Source organism: Selaginella moellendorffii, unplaced genomic scaffold (assembly GCF_000143415.4).
Source record: "Selaginella moellendorffii unplaced genomic scaffold, v1.0 SELMOscaffold_71, whole genome shotgun sequence".
NCBI lineage: Eukaryota > Viridiplantae > Streptophyta > Lycopodiopsida > Selaginellales > Selaginellaceae > Selaginella > Selaginella moellendorffii.
The window spans coordinates 326,820-349,632 of NW_003314332.1; the positions used below are offsets into that span (position 1 = coordinate 326,820).

Genomic DNA, 22,813 nt, shown 5'->3' on the forward strand with positions numbered 1-22,813 from the left:
ATCTCTAGCAAGAGTTTCCTCCTCTCAATTCGCCTGTCTAGAGGTTTCAACATCATCAGCACGGTTCCGTTTCACCATTCCGCTAGCTGCATGCATGCCTCTATCAATAATTGAACATTCATACAACATTCTTACCGAATGGTGCAATCCAACTAATTTTACATAGGTTGCTTTGGATCTACTAAAAAAGTCTCTGCGTATGCAACTTGAGTCAGGAAATCTGACAAAAGTTGGATAGGAATCGTTGTGACATTTCCTCTTATACCAAATGTAGCACACCTAAATTTGGAGCCAAACTCCAAGCCCATTGCTCTACGAAACGAGGGTTTGGTACAATCCCATGAGCACCAGCTCCCTATATCCAACACTTGCATGCAAAATGGTGTTAGACGAAGTCTGGCACAATTTTGGCATAGAATTCTAACACCATTTTGGCATACCGGTGGCCTAACACGAGAAGGGTACCCCAGCAACTAGAGCAGCATGGAGCTTGTGTTTAGACCCAAGCTGAACGCAGAACAAGGAGCAACACAGCCCAGCAGGAGCCAAACTAATATCTAGTCGCACATGCATTCCAACCATTATCCTTACTATATACTTGGAACCCCCCACATCACCCCCTCCCCCCCCTCACCCCCTTGAGGAACACATACTTTGGGCTTTCACAAGCCTCCCTTAGTACTAGGAGTTAGTCTCTAAGACAAGTTCGAAACTTATTAAATATGGAATGTCCCTAGATTACGAATTTGGACACGGGACGAACACTATTGTGTTCATGCCAATCTCTACATTCTATAGATATGCCAAATGAACAAATCCAAACACTTTCCATAAATAGCATTTAAAACTAAAATGAGACCAACACAAAGGGCATGATAACGAGGGTGTTTGGCAGTCACGATAAGCTATCATTCAACGATATTGGGGATTAGTCTCAATACGTGGGTTTCTTGATACTAGCAAGTGCAAGACAATGACACGAATTTCTCAAACTAGGCCGAGTATGCTCAACAAAAAACACATAGGGTTCTTACCTTATGTTTATCTAATTTAAGTATAAGGTCATTGACTAGTTTCTCAACTAGCTCAAGTGAGAATGATAAAGGGAATCAACTGTACCAACCTTCTACCCTCATGGCAATAAGGAAAGAGTGTCTGTAAGGACTGACCAACAAATATCTTTCGATACCCAAAGTCACATTTGCGACAATAATATTCTATACTTTCAAGTAGTTGTGCCATATTAAGAGCTAAATCTTGCAAAAACATGTGGCATTGCTTTTGAAGCACTAAAGCCAATCCCTCTCTAGTAGCAAAATCTAGAATTTTATATATAGGAAACTCTAGTTCAACTTTACAAAAGAAAGAAGTGGAGGTGAAAGTGGAATATTGGTAGAACTTGGGGATGGAGATAGGGATTGATATAAAATGCTTAGGAGCTAAATACAAGTACTAATGACTTTCTATATAATTATTTATTTTCTTCTTTAGTGCCATTACATGATTAATTTCTCTCTCTTTTGACTGGTGACTAATTAAGTATTTCTCAAAAGGGCAAGGGACTAAGGAAAAAAGGACAAAAGGTATCTTATAATATTGGCTAAAGTGTAAGGTGATATAAAGTTTAACTTATGAGAAAATTATGAAACTTAGAATACATGTCCTCACATACCAGCCTTTAATTTGGAAAAAAAAAAAAGCCATTTTTGGTGTTGTGTATTATCCCATTAAATATGTATTATACCAGAGACCATCTAAAACTCAAATGCATAGATTAAGAGCTTTGGCACAATTGCTACAACTTGTTGATGGTGGTGTGTTTTTTATTAATGTTGCTCAACATGTTTATGAAGCACGCAAACAATAAAGCAGTTGTGCAAGCTCTAAATCTTAATTTGCCTATGTGTTTGAATTCAAAATGGTCACTGTACTTTTGTACCACTGTCACATGCCCAAAAAAGGCTTATAAATATAAAAGGAATAGCAACATGGATAAATTCATAACAAAAGGTAGTGCGTTCTATAAAATAGAAAAGTGTTGCACCTATTTCAAACCTTAGGGCAGAGCACAAGAGATGGCGATTGAGCATCCGGCGTGGCGGAAGAGGGTGCGGCGCAGCACGACCTGGCTGGTAAGAGCCATCGCGAGCTTCCTTGGCGAGTTCTACAAATCATCGACACAGATCAACGAGGCAGCGGCGGCCCTCTGCCGGAAGCAAATGCTAGTGGATTTCGTGTACCAAGTCAACACCATCAACGGCGAAGGCTACGATTCCATCCCTCAGACGCGGGCCGTCATTGATGCAGTTACTCGAGGAGACGCGCAGCAGCAACACGAGGAGGATTTCATTGTCACCGTCAACCTGCACGACGCCTATCGCCTGGTGGAGCAAGCTGCTGGCGAGTCCCGGCAGCCAGTTTTGACGATATCGGCCATCCAGAGGCTCCACAAGGTCCTCTTCCAGAACCGCGATGGATGGGAGGCGGAGGCGGGCAGATTCAGGGACCGCGACGTCTGGGTTCGCCTCAAGGACGGCTCCTTTCACCAGTTCGTGGAGCACTCCCAGGTACCTCACAGGTTGCAGCAGCTCCTGGGCGACACCAACACCAAGCTGGACGACGTCTTCTGCACCGAGCAAGAAGATCTTGCAACCTTTACTGCTAAGCTCTTGCACCTGGCAGTCGATTTCTTCCTCAACTTCGAGCTTATTCATCCGTTTCGAGACGGAAACGGACGGGTCGGAAGGCTCCTGCTCACCTATCTCCTCTCCAGCATCACACCTCAGCTGGCCCCCAACAATGCGTACCTGGTGGACAGTGAAGACATTGTTGACTATGGCTTGTACCGCAGCTGCTTTCAGGAGGAGGGGCAGCACGCATCGTCTTCAGAGACCCGAGATCCCGGCCGACTCATTGCCATCTACACCGAAGGCCTCTATGTCGGCTGGAAGAAGTTTTTCGTGGCGGCGGGGATGGAAGCTCCACAAACGTGTAGGATTGATGATGATCCAGCTCACCTGGAAGACAACACTCTCAGTGAAGGCTAAAGCCGCAGAGACTTACCTTGGCATAGAGAACGAAAAAAGTTAAGCAACAGGAGATGGATCTCCAGTGGCGTGACGCCCTTGAGTGGCTTATCCACAACAGTGAGGATGTTCGCGCCATGTACCTTTGGAGAGCGTAGACGTCCACTGAGACAAGCATCGATCATAAGCTAGCAGCCACACAAGATGAACAATATCTTGGCGACGCGAGCAGTAACGTATTGGATTCTATAAAGAAGAAGAGAGAACCTGTCATTGGAAAGAATCTATAGGTTGAAAGCTTATCAACGCACCAGAAAAACAACAATCTCCAAAAAGTGGAGTTCGATAGCCATCTCAATGCCTGGCGGAAGCTAAAGCAAACAAAGAAAGGAAAAAAAAACATACGAAAAAGCTATGAGAAGCTTGAAGAGAAGAAATGAGAGATCGCAGCCCCGACCTTTGCGGGAAGAGCGCTGGAGCTTCGCCCCATCTGCGAGCTCCACCCGGACGGCCATATTCGCCAGTGCCTCGAGCTCCAATCCGCGAGGAATATTTCCGGACCTAGCGAATGCGGCCGGATTCGCGATGTCGCGGCTGGCGCGATCGATCGCCGCGGCTGCATTTCCCGCGCTTCTCCCTAGAGCTAGAGAATATTCTGGAAGGAAGAGGGTATAAAATGGCGGGGCTTGTAGTATTCTTCTTTTGTGCTAGTAGTGATGGCGCTAGCGTTTCGGGTCCCGCTTCGTCCGGCTTGGCGCTGGAGCGATCTCACCACTGACGCCATGGCTGATGCTATATCGACGAAGATCGCGCAGCCGCTGCCGCCGGAGCAAGATCGTGCGATGCTCGCGCTGTTCGTGATAGGTAGGGTGTAGAGGCGCTGCTGCTGCGACGGGCGATTCACGACGCATGGACAAGGAAAGACGGGGCAGCGCTGCTCCAGAGAAGTCTAGTGATCTAAGCGGGTGTGGGAGATGAATGCAGGTAAAAAGCTAGCTAGGAAAAGATTAAAGGCCTTTTAACATTGGTCTTATGTAGGAATGGAGTCTGTAGCCGAGACGGCGGTGGCGATTGGAGCAAGCGACGGCGATGGAGGCTTTTACGTGGACGAGGACAAGAAGCGGCGGCTTGTGAGCTTTTGCAACGGGCTGGAAGATATTAAGGATTGGATCTCGAAAGATAAGGAGCTGAGCAGCCGAGTGCCCGTGCCCCACCTCTCCATCTGGAGGATCAAGAAGCTCCACACGGTGGTTGTCGCGAGTCCGACAGAGGAGGATGTGCGGATAGGTGACTATCGGATCCAGCGAGCTTGGATAAAGCAGCTGGATGGCACATTGTCGAGCGAGAGAGTGGCACCGGAGATGATCAGGGAGGAGATGGAGCTGCTAGTGGCCGCCACCAACAGCGAGCTGGAGAACGTGTACTACGCGAGGGAGATGGGAAGTGCTGCATTCGTGGTGGACGTGGCCAAATTGGCAGCGGGCTTCTTCTTGGAGTTCCAGGCGATCCATCCCTTCGGTGATGGGAATGGACGGCTTGGACGACTGCTGCTCACGTACCTGGTCTCGGGAGTCACTGGCCTCCACTTCCCCCTTACGCTGCTGCTGGATGTTGGCCCGACAGAGCGGCACTTGGGCGAGGCGAGTTTGATCGGTAGGGAGGAGTGGCGGTCCTTACTCACGCGGGCCTCGGCGAATGCGGAGGATTTGAGGAGTGTTCCGCCGGCGAGACATGGACAGTATCTCTCTGTTCTCACGCGCGCAGGAGCCACGGGAAGTCCGGGAGAGCTCGCAGCTCTCATTGTGGAGGGCATCTTCGTTGCTCTTTGCCGCTTGTAGATAGATGCCAAACTCTTTTGGAATTACGAGACGAACGTTTGTAGCCATCTCTCTCGCTCTCTCTCTCTCTCCCTGAGATCCTGGGATCAGCAGGGAATGACGAGGAGCCTCTCTCTCTCTCTCTCTCTCCCTCAGATCCTGGGATCAGCACGGAATGACGAGGAGCCTCTCTCTCTTTCTCTCTCGCAAATTTACGTGGCCGAGATCCAGGAGTCCTGCAATGCCAGGGCTAAGATTCCTTGAAAACCCAAAGCAACTGCCACGTCACGGAGTAATCAAAGCCCCGCGGCAATCACTTTTGAATTCCAGTTCCAGGCCGGGTGAGGGCTCGTCGAATACCGCTGTTGCTCCATCACCAGAATCACCAGTAGCACAAGAGTCCTCTCCAGCATCCACAAGATGCACACAACTCGTTCTCTGTGTGTCTACTACAAACAAAGCTAAGCTCTCCTAGATATGAAACCGCTGTAACTCTCCCAAGTTGAGAGACTGAAGAACAGTTGCATCGCAGTGTGGCACTGTGCTTGGTCATCTGACCCATGGCTGGAGCTTTTATCTACGTACTTGATGAAGATGACGCACTAGAGATATAATGATCATGACAAAGATCACACCACTTTGTGAGGAAATGCCCTGTATAAAGAAACGTGAAGAAACGAAATGTAAATCTATGTGAGTCCATTGATCGTCAAAGCCTGGAGGTTGTTCCATGTAAATCAGTTCAATTTGCTCTTGACATCCATGGCATGAACCTCTAGGTCCCAAGCATAGGCAATAAAAAGTATTACACGCAAGGAAGCAGTTTAGCCGCACAAGAGAAAAAAAACTCCAACTCCCTTTTTCTGGCAGAAAGCTCCATCGACCAAGCAAGCTTTAAATCTAAAGATGGACCCATCAGTGTTGATTTACTAGAACCACATTACAGGGATTTGAACTTATCAACCATTGCTGTTGTCCACTGCTCTGAATCAGGTTTCTCTAGAGCTTCCTGTAATGTGGACGAGTCATCTAGCAATGTAGCATTGTTAGCTTGGTATTGTAAGTGGTATCTTTCATTTGGTTTCCAACAACAGAGATGGCTAATGCTTGAACTAACTCAAAAGGTGTGGGACCTCCAACAAAGTGTGAATTGCACTCTCATCATAGTGTGTGCTGCTTCCATGACTGTGCACATCTTATGCTCTACAACGCCATTTTGCAAAACTATTCACTATAGAAATTTGGATGAACTGATTGTTGCTATTCCTTGTTTACTTATAAGCCCTTTTTTGGGCATGTGACAGTTGGTACAAAAATGAAAGCAAACTATATAACTTACCTCAGTAATGATTATTTCGATGTTAGATGCATAGGCAAATTAAGATTTAGAGCTTTGGCACAACTGCTAGAACTTGTTAATGGGAGTGCAGTTTTGTTTAGTGTTGCTGAACATGCTTATAAAGCATATAAAAAATAAAAAGATCAAAATTCTAAAGATTATCCTTTAAAAGGGTTGACAATTAGGAAATATGTGTCCCAATAAAAAGAGATTTGATAATCTTATACAAAAAGTCAAAGTTGAATACCAAATATATTATGTTGATTTGAAGTTAAACTTGGTTGAGAAAGTCATGAAACGTGGATGATATACCATTAAAATTTGTTGTTATACAAATTTTTAGCTTCAAATATAGAAACTACTCTTGGTGTTAAATAATTTACTAAAGTAATTATATTAGTGTTGTGAATAGGGTATTGAAAGTTATTTATTAGAGAGTCTTTTTGGATATATATATTTTTTTATTGCTATGGCTCGTTCCTTTTATTAATCTCTACCTAAGCTAGTTAAGAAACCAATGCTTATAACATTGAAATTGTAACATGGATATATGCCTAAAATAGATATAGTTTCTAAAACGTTCCAATTAAAGTAGGGTTTTAAAGATTTCATACTTAAAGTGTTAAACACAAATTCATCTATTGCTTTAATATTTTATTATTAATTTTATCCTTTTTCTTTTCTTTTAATGACAAGTTAATATTCCACAATAACTTCTTACATGGGAGGAATATTTTTTTAGTTCTCAACCCTTTTTGAGGAGAGTGATTATGTTCTTTAGGATTTTAATATCTTTTTTGTTTAAGTGCTTCATAAGCATGTTAAGCAACACTGATAAAAAACACACCACCATCAACAAATTGTAACAATTGTGCCAAAGCTCTAAATCTATATTTTCCTATGCATTTGAGTTTTAGATGGTCTCTATTAATATTTCATGGGATAATGCATAACACTAAAAATAGATTTTTTAGTTTTAAACCAAATGTTGTTTCATATTTTTCTTAACCAAGTTAAACTTTATATCACTATACACTTTAGCCAATATTCTACTTTAGCTTGTTATATAATATTAATTAAATCTTTTTCTTAATCCCTAACCCAAAAAAATACCCATCTTAAAATAAACATATTACATAATATTAAATATTTTAAAGTAGTAGATTTAATCTTTTTTTCTTCAGGTCACAGAAACAAGCTTGCTCCACATGAGAATGCCTTATTCATTGATTACCTCAAGAATGCCTAAGTTATGCTCATTTAAGTTTGATCCTAACAATAAAGAAAATAGCTATCAGAAAAAAAAAAACTATCTCCTCCCAGTTGATATCTAAGATGAATACTCCAGATAGAAATGCTTGAAGGAGCAGCAACAACAACAGAGTATCATTAGTCAAGAAAGCAAGAAAAAAAAAATTTTGACTGAAAAATGGCTAAGTATTTATTATGCCATCCCAATGGTGCATGATGTTTTTTAGATTCCAGACTTAACAAAGCAGCCATGATCATGGTAGTGTGGGATGAAATAAAATATTTTATCTGGAGCTTGTGCTCCATGAAATATGCTAAGCTCCTCTCTTTTCTACTTTGTGTGCGCTATATGTTGGAACCAGACAACACTAATTTATATATAATGCAACCCAAGTTTAACAAACTAAAATCTTGACAAAAGCCATAATAATAGTTAAGTTGTTGAATTGATTGATTGTAGCTCTAGTTCTCCGAAGAGGTGGCAAAATAAAAAACAATGCAAACAATTTCACCACTAATGTGACTTGTGCAAGTGATTATTAAAACTATCACTCCCACTGCAAATGTGCACTTTGGAAGTGAATATAAATTTTCTATGGTCTTCTCATTGAGGTCCTTAAATCTTGTGTATTTTGAAAGATTTGTAATAATAATAATATCTACTATAAGTACATTGTTTTTATCATGAACTATGGAAATTTTCAATCTAATATCCTTCTATTTTAATAATGTATCATTCTTTGTTACCATGTAAGTGAATTTGGAGTTTTATACATTTATCAAGACCAAAATAAATTGAGAAAAAAATAATCTAACTTTTGTTTACCTTAACTTAGAAATAGATATGTTCAAATTAATAATAACTATAAATATAAACTAATATTATGAGGCCCAAGTGTACAACTATGATGCCATATACTAATATTAGCATAGTGGGATTTTGGTAGTCTTTGGATTGGTTTCAACTTGAACCATTTGCTCCTGTATATAATCTAAAGTTTTTGGGTTAATTAATATACACATTTCTATATTCCATTTTTATATTCAATGCTCACATTGGTGGAAGTGAGGGGCAACTTTGATTGTCTTTATGGAGTGCTAGGATTTGGGATTTTGGTTAGATCTAGTTTTTATATTGTCTAGATTTCCCTTTTCTTATAACTTTTCTCCAACTTTTTTTCTTTTGCTCTCTCCTTTTCGTTCATCTTCATAGCAGAGTAGCAACCTCCTCCTCTTCTGACTCTAGAATAGTAGTTGGTGCAATTGCTTGATGCTATGTGGTTACAGTTAAACAATCAAACTCAATTAATAGCAGCATTCATGGCATGTGGTACAGCTCCTTTTGCTCTTGCTATCAATCCTCGAGTTCGACCAAAATTCTTCCATGGGAATTTTGAAAATGATGTGTATCATTAGTTCGATCAATTTATAGTGATTGTTATATATCATTATTGGGATGATGCTTGGCATTGCGTGAATTTTCTACATGTGTTCAAGGGACAGTGCTGCAATGATACAATGGTTTGAGTGCAACCACTTGTAAGAATTGGAGCATTTTCCTGGATGTTTTCAAATATACATTTAGATATGTTGATGATTGTGATGATGCTTTTTAACAATTGCATTATCTTTATTAAGGACCATTTGAGTCCGTGATGCAATTTAGCATTTGTTTTCAAAGCCTCTTGCTTCATGCAAAACCAAATATATTAGAGTGGATCAAGTTGAGAATGTCATAGCCTGCACTGCGTCAAAATCTTGTAAGACTTGTGTATGTACTTGCTCTAGCCACCCTTGACAATGCTCTTTGCTTGGCACAACATTATAAGATGATGCTTTTTCTACTTCTTGTTGCATGTCTTTCAACTCCACCTCTTGTGGAAGATGGTTTTGTTTTAATAGAGGTTGATGTTATTGTTGCTTAAATTCAAGGACAAAAGCAAGGATGTGATCGTGGCCATGATGTCTATTATTGAGCATATGATGAAGTTAGTCACACTTATTAGTGTTGTCGGTGTTTTCCAAATTAGGGACCTCCATTTCCTAGGTGAAGACCTTGGCATCAACAATGTCCTATTGGTGTTGCTACAATAGGAAGTCTGGACACGGAGATGCTTCTGCAAAATGAGAAGTCACACGAGTAGCAGAAAGTCTTTACGCAAATAAGTCAGTAACCCTTTCATCTTTCTTTTGTGAGTGTTTATTTTCCAAGTTTATTTTTATAACAAGAAGTCTCCTATTATTCTCTCTATGATAGTTGATACAAGCTTGAACTTATCTTCTATTGCTCAGCCTGTTACCACACATTGCTGTTTACATTTGTGTCATGCAGCAAAGCTAGTTTTCATTCTATATGGCAACGTCCGTACACATGCATGTGCACAGGATGAGGTAGACTTAGTTGTGTGTATGGGCAATCTTGAGCTTGAGCTGTAATCATTGCAAGTGGGATTAAGTCAAGCTTTTGACTTCATCCTTGCTATAGATTAGTTACAGCACAATCATGCCACTCGTGAAAATGTGACATATCCCCAATTGAGACGTCAAAATGTAAAATACCTTAGTTATAAATGTGAGATTATTATTTGAAAGAATCCGCTCTAGACAGGAATGCTAAAACACCACTAGATTGAGGAGGAAGTATTGAAAAGCAATTGTAGACGCACTAGCAAATACACTAATTTTCATGTAACGAGTTAAGTAGTTAGAAGCAATAATGACATACTCATTATCAATAATCAATCATGGAAAAAGCCCTATTAGATCAAACACCACCAACTCAAATGGAAGGGAAATTATAATTAATTCCAACCATCCATCTGCAACACAAGGGGGAATATTACGAGCTTGGCACCAAATACAACTATGCACATACTAGATAACATCATGTCACATCTTTGGTTAATAGAAAGACCTATGCAACTTTTTGGTCACATGACGATGTCCTATATGCCTACCTAGAACAAGATAATCATAGTAAGCATGGAGAAAGTATAGAATAAAGATCGAAGGCACCACTAATTGTAAATGATCATTATAATCCATCCCTATAAAATAAAGAAGACTATCCTCAAGGTGATATTAAAAATGTAAATGCCGAAATGGTAAGTCATTAGTAAGTAATACAAGATTTTCAAACCTATCATGAAGCCTTCAAATCCACGACTCAATCTTTTGAGCCTCACAAACCTTATCAAGAGAAGATAAATTTTGCCTTGCACCTTATGAATATTAAACATTAAATAAAACAATTACCAATGGTATTGGATTGTTGTTTAAAAAATCCATAAATGTTGGAACAACAGGCTCGTCAGAAACATGAGAAGGAAGTGAAGAAGAAAAAGGATCTTAAGAAAGAGCATCAACATTAGCCGTAAAACTCCCCGGGTAATGAACAATATCAAAATCATATATTTGAAGCTTCAAAACCTATGAGTAGTATGAGCAACCAAGTTTTTCCACTTCAATAATGAAGGAACTATAACATGACCACCTTTTAGTAATATCCGAGAATCATGAAGATATGCATAAAATTTTTCAAAACCCTAAACTCTTGCTAGTAAACATTCATTTTCTATCATGGAGTAGTTCACCTCCATTGGTTGTAATATATGGTTAATATATATAATGGGATGGCACTAATTAGGCACACTTGAGCTTTCTTGCATTAGCATACTTCTAAAACTGATATTAAAGCATTTACATGCAAAATGAAAAGTCAAGTATAGTCAAAATATACCAAAACTAAAGGAGTTGTTAATAACTCTTTGAGATCCATAAACACCCACTCAGTCCACAGATAAGATGAAAGACGATGTTAACGACTTTAATAATGCTTGCAACAGTATGGTGCAATAAAAAAGAGGATCAAGAAAACAATCAAGATACTAAACTTTGCCTAGAAAGCGTTACACATCATTTATACACTTCAGAGTAAGAAATTTGAAAATAACCACAAATTTGTTAAGATAAACTTGTTAGCCCTCACAAAAAATATGATACCCAAGATAAGTCGTGTTTTTAGACCCAAACAAACATTTTGACCACTTCAACTTTAAACTAACTTTCTGTAATAAATCCAACACCTTTCAAATATCACAAATGTGTTCCTCATATATCCCCTCTAAGTGGATCAAAATATCATCAATAAAGTTAGCAATAACTTTTGGAATATTATAAATAAAAAAACCTTGTCTATCATTTGTTGAAACGTTGATGGAGTATTGTGCAAACTAAATGGCATCACCTAGGACTTGTACAAACCAAATGGTGTATAAAAAACAGTTTTAGGAATATTTTCTTCGACCATTAGCACTTGTCGGTACCTAAAAGCAAAATCTAACTTGGTGAACTAACAAATTCTCCCTAGACAATCCAAAAGTTCTACAATATGAGGAAGAGGGACACATTTGGGATTGTCACTTCATTTAACGGACGATAATCGATTACAAAAATAAATATTCCTATCAAACTTGTTGCGAATGTGACTTCAGGTATCGAAAGTTACCTGTCGGCCAGTCCTTATGGACACTCTTACCTTATTGCCACAATGGCAGGAGGTCAGTATTGCTGGACCCTTTATTAGTCCCTCTTGTTCAAGTGTTAGTAAACTAGACTTTGCATCTGTACTTGGCCGGATGAGCATAAGGAAGGAATTCCTAAATGTCTATTTAGCTGAGCATACTTAGCTCGGCTTGTTAGTTCTCTTTTGCTCTGTCTTGCACTGGCTTGACAAAAACTCTTGCGTATTGAGATTAGTCCCTCAATATTGCTACATGATAGCTTACCATGTCTGCCAAACACCCTCACTATTTGTGTTAGTCTCATTTTGGGCCAAAATGCTATTTATGGAAAGTGTCCAGATTTGCTCATTTGGCATATCTATAGAATGTAGAGATCGGCCTGAACACGATGGTGTTCGTCCCATGTCTAAATTCACAATCTAAGGACATTCCATATTTAGTAAGTTTTGAGCTTGTCCCAGAGACTAATTCCTGATACTAAGGGAGGCTTGGGGTGAAAGCCCAAAGCGTGTGTTCCTCACAGGGGGGGGGGGGGGAGGGCTATGGGGGGTTCCAAATGTATAGTAAGGATAGTGGGTAGGTCGGGCATGGCCGATCAACCTGAGGCATAGTCTAGCTCCCCCTTGCGTGCCTGTCCTTGTTCTGCATCCGGCTTGGGTCTAAGCCCAAGTTCCATTCCATGCTAGCTGGTGGAGTACCCATATCCTCACGTTAGGCCACCAGTATGCCGAAATAGCACCAGACTCTGTTTAGCTCTGTTTTGCGTGCTAGTCTTGGTATTGGGATGCTGGTTGCTCCAGGACTGTTCCAAGTCACTCCGGGCTCTTGTCCCTTCGCTCCTTGGGCTATATGCTCGGGAGTTGCTCCATGGTCTGGTTCCATCACTCTTTGGCTTCATGCTTGGGAGTTTGGCACCGTTCCTTTGTTCAGTGGCCCAAGGCCCTGAACCTTGGGTTCCACACCATGTTCCTTTGGACACGTGGCATGTGACATGTGGCATCTGTCACGTGGCACAAAGAGGGTTTAGGTTCCGCTTCGTGGTGTTTTCCTATGGTAAATCACCATAGAATAAAAGGTAAAAACCACATGCGCTACATTTGGTATCAGAGGATGAGTCTCAGTGAGTACTATTCAATGAGATTGGGCAACTAGTCTCGTTGCATACACAGAGATGAAAACGATGATCCGAGTGGGTACACGTTTGGGTGCAAAGGCTTCGCAATCATTCTTTGGGTATGGATTTGATTACCTTTTGTTCTAGATTATATGAGCTTTCGCTTGGGCTCATAAGTTGGATATAAGTTGTTCCGATAGCATGAGTTTGCACTTGGGCTCGTGAGTGAGGCACATTAGCAACTCAAAGATATACTTTGAGTTAGCAAGATTAATGTAAGCCTATCGATGGTTCCATGAGTTGTTCCGTTGGTTCCATGAGTTGTTCCATGTACCGTGGGTGAAAGTAAACTTTCCCTGAGTTTGCTATGAGTTGCAAATAGGCTAGTTCGTAGTTGTTTAGCACGACACTAGTGGATCCTTCCTAGGCAAGACTACAAATGGATCAATCAAGACTGGAGGGATTAGTCTATTGATTCAAGTAGTTATTGCCGTGCTCTCTCATAAAATATTTCTTGGATTGGACTGAAGGCAGTGCGAAAGCAAGCTTGAGGTTTAGTCAAAGATGAGACCGAAAAGAGAGTCGTCAGGGATGAAGGATCAAACACATAAATCATTTTCTTTTCTTGGAGAGATGATTCACAATGAGGTGCTAACTCATTGCTCGTGTTCGCATCATGCAATCAAGAGTCCCTACCTTGATCCATATTGGACATGATAGTCTTACAAATAGCGAGTTGTGAGATGGATAGCGGTGAAACGCTAAACCATTTTGTCTAAGCTTGCTATTGGAAGACTTGGGTTGCAATACTCAATTCTTTTCCAGGGAAACTTGCTATTGCTCCTTGAGTAGCTTGGTGTTAGATTAGTTTTGAGTTTGGTTAGAAAGAGAGTGGCATGAGCTTGTCTGTGTTGCGAACAAAAGTTAGTGGTGTCGGGTGTTGTAAATCTCTATTGGTGGGGTGTGGCATTTATATTGCATTTTGTCGAATCGAGTTGACACTTGATATTCACATAAACCTTTGAAGTAATGACATGGGCACTGCTCATAGTGTTGCTTGATTAATGATCAAGTCATTGTGATACTTATATCATATCCATGTGATAGTGAGCAATGTGTTTACGAAGTTGCTTGGTTAAACGATGGTCAACCCCAAAGTGGTTGATGGAGAAGCTAGTCTATTTGCATGAAGTAACATTGTAGTAACTTTGACTGAATTCTCAATGGTGGTCCATTATAATAAGCTTAAGTTGGTACTTTATTCCTTGAGTTTGCCCATTAAGGTGTTGGAAAAGGGTTGTAGCATTCATTTGCTATAGCTCGTCAGTTGATCCGTTAGCACTTGGAGTAGATTGTTGGATGGAGAAAATGTGTAGTTGGGGCATTGACATCACTAGCACTTGTGTTAGTGGAAGTGATATTGTTATTTCAAGTGATAAGGAATTTTCCTTGGACCATGATTTTCCATGTCATTTTTCTTGTTAGTGTTTTGGCTTCACATTAGATCTTGAAGGTGATTGAAGAAAAGTGTTAGTGTAATGTGGATATCCGAAGATGTGGTCTTCGTGATCAAGCCTTAGGTGTTCACTTTGCATTTTGCAGATGTCGGTGTTAGATATCGGTTAGATAGGCAGAGATGTTCGAGGCTTAAGCATACTATGGGTCATGAGAATTTGTGTTGAGGTGAACTTATGTGAAGTTGTTGGTAGGAGGAAGTTGGTTGAGTCTTGAAAGTTTGCATTACTAGACTGAGAGTTATTCTTTCTCTAGGATAGAAAATTTTCCACAAATTTTCTCAGGCTTTTCCAATGGCTGATCTGTCGATCATTTTGCCCGAAAACCATTCCGTTTTCGTAAGCCAATACAAACTAGTGAAGGGGTTGGAGTTGACTTTGGTTAACTTAGACCTTAGTAGGTAATTTGTATGATACGGCCCGAAAGGGATGCTGACTTTTGAAGCTAAGGTAATTGAGTTGGATAGAGTCTGGAGTTAGTGTAGAAAAGTAACCGTTGCGCTTTTCTAAGAAAGGTGACCCTTGTGCCTTTCTTCTATAGCATTATGCTTGGTGGTAGTTTGCACCATGCATTTCGTTAGACTCTATGAGAGTAGTGAACTCTCACTGATCTTGACTTGGTCTTGGTGGCCTTGCGCCTTGGCTGAGGATGGTGATGTCCAACTTAGTTGTTTGGTTGAGATGTTAGTACCCATACTATAGCTTTATCTATGAGGAGGTTGTTTACCGATATGAGTCCATCTCTTGGTCTTCACTTTAGTTTCCACTGAGTGTTGATCATGCATAGCTAGCCTCTTCAAGGCATGCTCAGAGCTATTGACTAGATATGTTGGTGAGCTTATCGCTATTGAGTTGGATTCAAGTGGTCATTTAGTTCATGCTTGTCCATGAACTTTTATCTCATGTCTGAGGTATTATGTGCATGCTAGACAAGTATATGACTTGATGATGTAAGTTGAGTGTAGGGTCTAAGGAGGGCAAGTTACAGAGTGATTGTTAGTTGCTTTGCAACTAATGATTGCTTATAGACTTTATTGAGGACTGTTGACACTTCCTTCACTTGATGAAGATTTAGCAGTGGTGGGCTTGCTTTACTGGATGGTGTTGCGGAGGATCGTGTTGTTAAACTTACATGGGTTTTCCATGTTGGCATGTCAACTCTACCTCTGTCGATATCATTTGGATATGTTTAGTCCATGGTGTTAGATTTCATTGAGCCTTGAATGTGGTGAATCACTCCTTGAGGAAGTGTTATCTGTAACTAAGTTTTGCTAAAGGGTTGGTCTCAAATATTGACTTAAGTATCTTTGACTTTAGTTAGTTTGGTTGCTAAAAAGTTTTAGGTGGTGATTCACTCTAGTTTTCTTCTAGTTTTGTTATGGTGTTGATGACATTAAAGTGATGCCTTGTCATTGATATTGTTGATGTTGAGATTCGAGTGAAATGAGATATCCTTCCAAGGATTGATATTAAGTTTCATTAGTCTTGATGAAAATAGTGTTGATGATTTGGCTTTAGCTTTGTGTTGTTCACATTTATACATTTGCTAGTTAGCAAGTATATTGACGTTCAAACGAACTGAGTGGCAAGTTGAGTTAGTTGTGTTCTAGACGAGATTATTTAGTAAGGGTTGAGCTTTAAGCTTGTCCTTGAAAAGTGATTCAATCGTGGACTATGCTAACTCTACAAGCGAAAGAGTTAATGATTGATATTGAAAAGTTTGAATCCTTATTGGGTTTGAATTGGAATATATTGATCATTGATGATTCCCCTTGTGCTTGTTACGATGTGAGCTACGTCTTGCTATAAATGGATTCATGGAGGATCGATTAGATAATCACTTGTTAAGCATAACTTCGTTACGCTTGGCTTTTGGATTGATGCAGAAATGCTCTTCATTAGCTTTAGCATTATGAAGTTTAGCTTATGGATGTGTTGAGGAAGATATTATGGGTTGCACTATGATTTTTTCTTTAGCATTGAAGTTAGCTTCTATGAGACTCGTGATTATTAATAGGCAAGATTTGGCTATAGGCTTCTTCGAGCTTTTGGTTCCTTGAATTTTATGCTCATAGTTCCATTTTGTAGCACACCTTATCTCTCTCCCCTTAAGCCAACTAGAAAAGGGGCAATTGCTTGATGAGAGAGCCCTTAGTGGCTATTTTATCCCTATTTATTCCCCAAGGTTCCAAGGATCCATGGTGACAGTATACCCAAATCTCATCCCATGATCACATGCACTACACTCACCCCCCCTTCAGAGATGTCAATGTCCTCATTGACTATTGACTAACAACCCCTACTGAGCCAAGGGGAACCAGCACCTTCATTTTCACACTAAATTTACCAATCCTTCCATTGTGTAGACCAGCTATTCCATGTGAGGCAACTAGTCATCCATCTGTACCGCAGTCCCATGGTGGATACCTTCGTCTATGGATACTCCACACAAGAGGAAGGACGTACGCATGGATACCCAATACATATGATTTCAAATTTAAGGGTAGGAATATACCTTGCTCAAGGGTATATTATATTTTAAGTAGCCACTAATCAATGGGAATCGAACCCGTGCCATTTGCTCCGATACCAACTGTAGCGCACCTTATCTCTCTCCCCTTAAGCCAACTAGAAAAGGGGCAATTGCTTGATGAGAGAGCCCTTAGTGGCTATTTTATCCCCATTTATCCCCCATGGTTCCAAGGATCCACGGTGACAGTATATCTAAATCTCATCCCATGATCACATGCGCTACAATACCTAAAGAATGGTTGGTTGTTAATGGGGTTGTGCTCACCTTGGATGAAATTGAAAACCTTGAGAAATTTGGTTTCAATCTTGAGAAGAAAGTTGAAGATATGAGTGATAAAACCAAGATTATTATACACAGGAGGCTAACAAGAAATTATAAAGCAATTAAATTTATTGATACTATCTCCAAGTAGAAACAGAGTAAAATAAGCTTGGCTCAAATGCTTAAATATAAGATTCTCCCCATAAAGTACATCATTGCACTTGCAAAAAAGTACATAGTAAAAACAAAAGTTGGAAAGTACACAATTGTTATTCAAAACTTTTCTTTTTGCAATGTCTAAACTTTACAAAGCGTGAGGAATATAGGAAGGTATATACTCCTTGCAAGCATATGTACTACATTTTTATACACACCTTACACCAAGATTCTAAACTGGAGATTCATATACAATAAGAAAACTTTACTATTTTTGAATTGTAGAAGACTTTTAGAGTTAACTAGATTTGCTAAAACTACCAATGTTTATTCTCTATCAATAATATAAATTTATTAGACTTTATATAATTAATAATTAAATATTTTTTTAATTTCATATACTTGTGTGTGTTTTTTTCAAAATACTCCCCATAGTACTGTAAGCCACAAATTTTTTCTTTCCAATTTGCCAGCTTACCTCGTCTATCTGACCAACACTGCCTTGGCTTTTGCTAAGTTCTCTCGCTAAGGTTCCCGCCTATGGTACCAGCTCCTACTTGGTCGTACTTGGTCTTAGCTACTCACTACACAAGCAACGGAGCGTTAGCCATCCATCCACGGATTCCCAAATCTCTCCCAATGCCCCTCTCTAGGTTAGACTGGACTTAAGGTTCAGCTACACTCCCCGCAGGCACAAACAGCCAAACACATCAAGCCTCCAAGTTCGTAACATCCCTTGGTACAACAAGACTTGATCATGGGACCCTCTAAATCCCAAGCCTTGGGTGCAACACTTGCTTCGGGACACTGGGGCAAAACACCATGGCCTAATGGCCCGGTATGGGTACCTCTACCCCCCCACTTCTATCCCAAAGGGAAGGCCCAAGCCCCTAGGAAGGGTGAGGACCAATGAGCCATTAGGTACTCAAGTGGGGCACCACTCCACTTGAGCCGGGACCACCGCAGTCGGTTTCCCTTTCGGGAGTGGGAGCTGCTCTTGAGCACTTCCTTGGGTAGCCCCTCCGGCACCACCTAAGTCCATGCTCACTCCCAACTCCCACCCAAGGCCCCTTGGCCCCAATCTCAACCTCAAGTTCGTTTGGAAGCACTGTTGGAGAGTTCCTTCAAGACTGGTTCCTAGACCTCACTATCCCTACTATACTTTTAGAACCCCCTGCATCCCCCCCCCCCCCTCGGGAGACGCACGCTTTGGGCTTTCACCTCTTGAACCCCTTGACCTGTATTAGTACTCGGTCTCGGACTCGATCTTGGACTTGATCTCAGACCCGACTTCGGATTTGGTCTCGGACTCGATCTCGGACTCGATCTCAGACCCAATCTCGGACTTGACTTCGGACTCAACCTCGGACTCGGTCTCGGACCCGATCTCGGATCTTGGACTCTGTCTCGAACTCAGTCTCTAAGTCGGCCTCGAACTCGATTCCGGACTCTATCTCGAACTCGGTCTCAGAGTCGGTCTTGGACTCGATCTCAGACTCGGTCCCATTCGATAAACTCTTTGTCATTTTGGTCATGCTTTCAGGGATCCTTTAGCCTACAACACCTTGGGGAGTTGGTTTTTTACAACTCCACCACCCATAGAAGAAGTTTGATGCCCACATTGAATGTCTCTTTTTATCCTACGACTTGTTGACCATGTCTCCGGGGGCATCCCCCCACTTAGTAGTGTGCCTAAGTTAGCCTCCCCAGCTAAGAGCCCATGACAACGGAATATAGGTGTCCCTATACCCCTCACCTCACCACGCCCTAGTATGGGGCCAGGACTTGAACCTAGCCTTGCTTTACTAGGGGGTTGGGACTCGAACCCAACCTCCATAGAATACGTCTACGGATTTGACATCCCCGTGGGGAGTCGAGTGTAGTTCCCTACGCCTGGTCAACCTAGCTAACCCATGCTAATTAGCTTACCTTTGGCGCGCCTTTGGGTCCCAACATATACCATTGCTCAACTTTACAAATTGATATTTTAATTGAACTTTGCATAAGTACATAGAGTTCTGCCTTGTAGAAATTCCTCCACTAGATCTCGCGCTTCTCCTCCGGTTCCCATGTTGCTTCGCAGTGTGAAAATCCTTTTCACTTCACATGGAACTCTCTCACCTCGCGTCTTTGTCACTTGCTCTTGCGCGCATTGAGGATGGCCTCGACTTCATATTCCTCTTCCCCTTGGATAACCTCGGGTAAAGGTCTTACTTGGTCCTTGAGAAGCGGATCCTCAAAGTACGGCTTGAGTAAGTTCATGTGAAACACTGGGTGCATCTTCCCCATCTTTCGAGAAAGTCGGAGACAGTAAGCCACTTTACCGATTCGTGCCTCAATCTCGTAAGGCCCTGCAAACCTGCTTAAAGAACTCAAGATCAATTCATTTACAGGAATACATGCATTTTTACCTTTGGGTCAACTTTTGGCTGATCCCACTTGGTAGCCTGAGGTTCTTGGTGTTCAGCCACACCTTCTCCCCAGGTTGGAACTCTACATCCCGGCGCTTTTGGTTCATGTACTTGGTTTGCCTTTGTTAAGCCCGTTCCAAGGAATCCCTCACGAGATTCCAAATGTTGAGTCTTTCCGCTGTGAATGCCTCCACTACGGGTAACTCTCCATGATACTCGGCCATGCCAAGTTCCACAGGACTTTCAATAGCTCGCCCATTGATGACTTCCCATGGACTCACTCCGATACTTGAATGTGGTGAGCTATTATAACACATTTCGCAAGTCCCATTATCCAATCGGTCTGGTCTCTCGAGAAGTGTTAGTGCTATCAAACTTGACTTACTACCCAATACCTGTCTATGGGTGATAGGCTGTGTTGAATTTCAACTTGGTGCGATACTGTTCCAGGAGAGTTCTCCAAAACCTACTGATGGAGATCTTATCTCAATCTGAGATAATCTCTTCTGGCCTTCCCTGCATTCAAACCACTTGTTCAAAGAATAGCTTCGCCACACCTTCCGCATCCACTTCCGTTGTGGTGGGTATGAAATGTGCCATCTTTGAAAATCGGTCCACCACCACAAATATTGCATCGAACCCCTCGCTTGGGAGGAGTCCCGTAATGAAGTCCATCGTAAGACATTTCCACGGACGATTTGGAATTGGGATGCTATGTAACAAGCCCCCACTCGCTTTAGTCACAGCTTTGACATACTGACATGTTGGACATATCTTTACATAGTCTTGGACGTCTTTAGTTATATCTGGTTAGTGATACTTCCTCTTGAGTAAGCCCATTGTTTTGGGCACTCCACCGTGTCTTGCAAAAGGTCCATCATGACACTCTTCTAAGGCTACCTTCCTTAGTTCCCCTTTTGGAACATACACCCATGTTTGCTTGTAATAGATGAGTCCGTTGCATTTTGCATAGCCCATTTTCTCTTTCGTTGGTAGCTCACCTCTCTGATGAGCTTCCCGTGCCTCTAGATTCCTCAGCAACACTTCTTGTGCTAGACCATCGTTCTCATATACTGTCCGCACATCATCCCAAAAGGTTGCTGTCGCGCTGGATATTGCTAACTTCAAGCTCACCTTTCGACTTAGTGCATCTGCCACGATGTTGCTCTTCCCAGGCTTGTACAGAATCTGGCAATCAAATTCGGCCATTGGGTTAAGAAGTGTTTCATTGCCACATTGTCCGTGTAAACCTTGAAGTGTCTTCTAAGGTAGTGTCGCCATTCCTTGAGTGCCTTGACCACCGCAAACAATTCTTTCTCATGGGTAGGCCACTTCCGTTGAGCCTTGTCCAACTTCTTCGAGAAGAATGCTATTGGATGGTTGTCTTGCTTCAAAACTGCGCCCAACGCAAAGTATAAAGCATTTGTTTCTACCTCAAAGTCCTTACCAAAGTCTGGTAATGCCAACACGGAAGCCTTCCTCAACTTCCCTTTGAGGTAGACAAATGCCGCCTTGCATTCTGCTATCCATACCATCTTCCCTTTTCCCATTTAGTCCATTAAGGGTAGAGTTACTCTCGAATAGTGTTTGATAAACTTTCGGTAGTAATTGCATAGCCCCAAGAATGCCCTTAACTCGTGTACATTTGATGGTCACTCCCAATCCTTGATCGCTTGGACCTTCTCAGGGTCCACTTTGAGCCCATCCTTGCCCACCACATGCCCGAGAAACTTTACCTCTTGTTGAGCAAAGTCACTTTTGCTCTCTTTATCATACAGTTGGTGTTCCCTTAGTTTCTCAAACACTTTCGTCAAGTGTTCGGCATGCTCCTCTAGCGTTTTGCTATAGATCAGGATGTCATCAATATAAACGACCACAAAGTGATCTAGATAGGGTACAAAAATGTGGTTCATCAATGCCAAAAATGTTGCTGGCTCATTGCATAGCTCAAAGGGCATCACTAGAAACTTAAAGCTCCCATACTTTGTTCGACAGGTTGTCTTTTCGACATCTTCCTCTACTACCCTGAGCTGGTAGTATCCTGACCTTAGGTCAATCCTCGAGAAGTATTTTGCTTTTCCCAACCTATCGAACAGGTCCTCAATCCTTGGCAAAGGGTACTTGTTCTTCTTTGTATACTTGTTGAGCAACTAGTAGTCTATGCACATGCGCATAGATCCATCTTTCTTTTTCACAAATAATACCGACGCCCTATATGGTGACTTACTCAACCTAACATACCCTTTGTCCACCAACTCCTCTAGTTAGCGCTTGAGCTCCTCGAGTTCTTTTTTGTTCAAACGATAGGGGGGACGAACTATCGCCTTAGCACCCTCGACCAGCTCAATTTTATGTTCTATCGGTCATGCGGGGGGCAACCACGCCGGTAGCTCCTTTGGCATGGTATCCTGGAATTGGTCTAACACCTGCTGGATCACTAAAGGTACTTTTTCCATTCCCATCTTTTTGTCACTCTTCACCGAGAGTAAGCACAAAAATGCTGCCTTGGTTCGTTTAGTGAGTTGTCCTCTAATGGACACCAGGTTTAGGCAGGAATCTTTAGCCTTGCATTGCCCTACTTTTAGATCCTAGGCCTCCACCCTGGATCTTCTTCCTTGGGCATTCGCTAATACCACAAGGTTCCTACCTTGTCCATGCAGGGCTACCACGAACCGATTGAACCAATCCATCCCGAAGATTACGTCAAATCCCACTATGTCTAACATGGTGAAATCCATGTCTACTTTCCATGTCCCTACTTCAACTCTCGCTTGTTGAAGTACCTCATCGGTGCTTTGGCTGCCTTGCACAAACTCTATAGTTCTTGGTTCGCCTAGCCACTGCACTATTAGTCCGGCTTGCCGGACT

General features: G+C 41.7%; 2 protein-coding genes across 2 annotated transcripts; both read left to right on the forward strand.

The window, feature by feature from the left end:
- The first annotated feature begins 1,989 nt into the window (after positions 1 to 1,989).
- Positions 1,990 to 3,309, forward strand: LOC9639755 (adenosine monophosphate-protein transferase fic-1). The gene is made up of 2 exons (XM_024659979.1): positions 1,990 to 2,132; positions 2,184 to 3,309. The coding sequence occupies exons 1-2, from the start codon at positions 2,076 to 2,078 to the stop codon at positions 3,045 to 3,047; spliced, it is 921 nt and encodes a 306-aa protein (XP_024515747.1). The 5' UTR covers positions 1,990 to 2,075; the 3' UTR covers positions 3,048 to 3,309.
- A 475-nt stretch (positions 3,310 to 3,784) lies between these two features.
- On the forward strand, positions 3,785 to 4,864 carry LOC9639673. The gene is made up of 2 exons (XM_024659982.1): positions 3,785 to 4,010; positions 4,065 to 4,864. Exons 1-2 carry the CDS (start codon positions 4,001 to 4,003, stop codon positions 4,862 to 4,864), a joined length of 810 nt encoding a protein of 269 aa, XP_024515750.1. The 5' UTR covers positions 3,785 to 4,000.
- Positions 4,865 to 22,813: the final 17,949 nt, after the last annotated feature.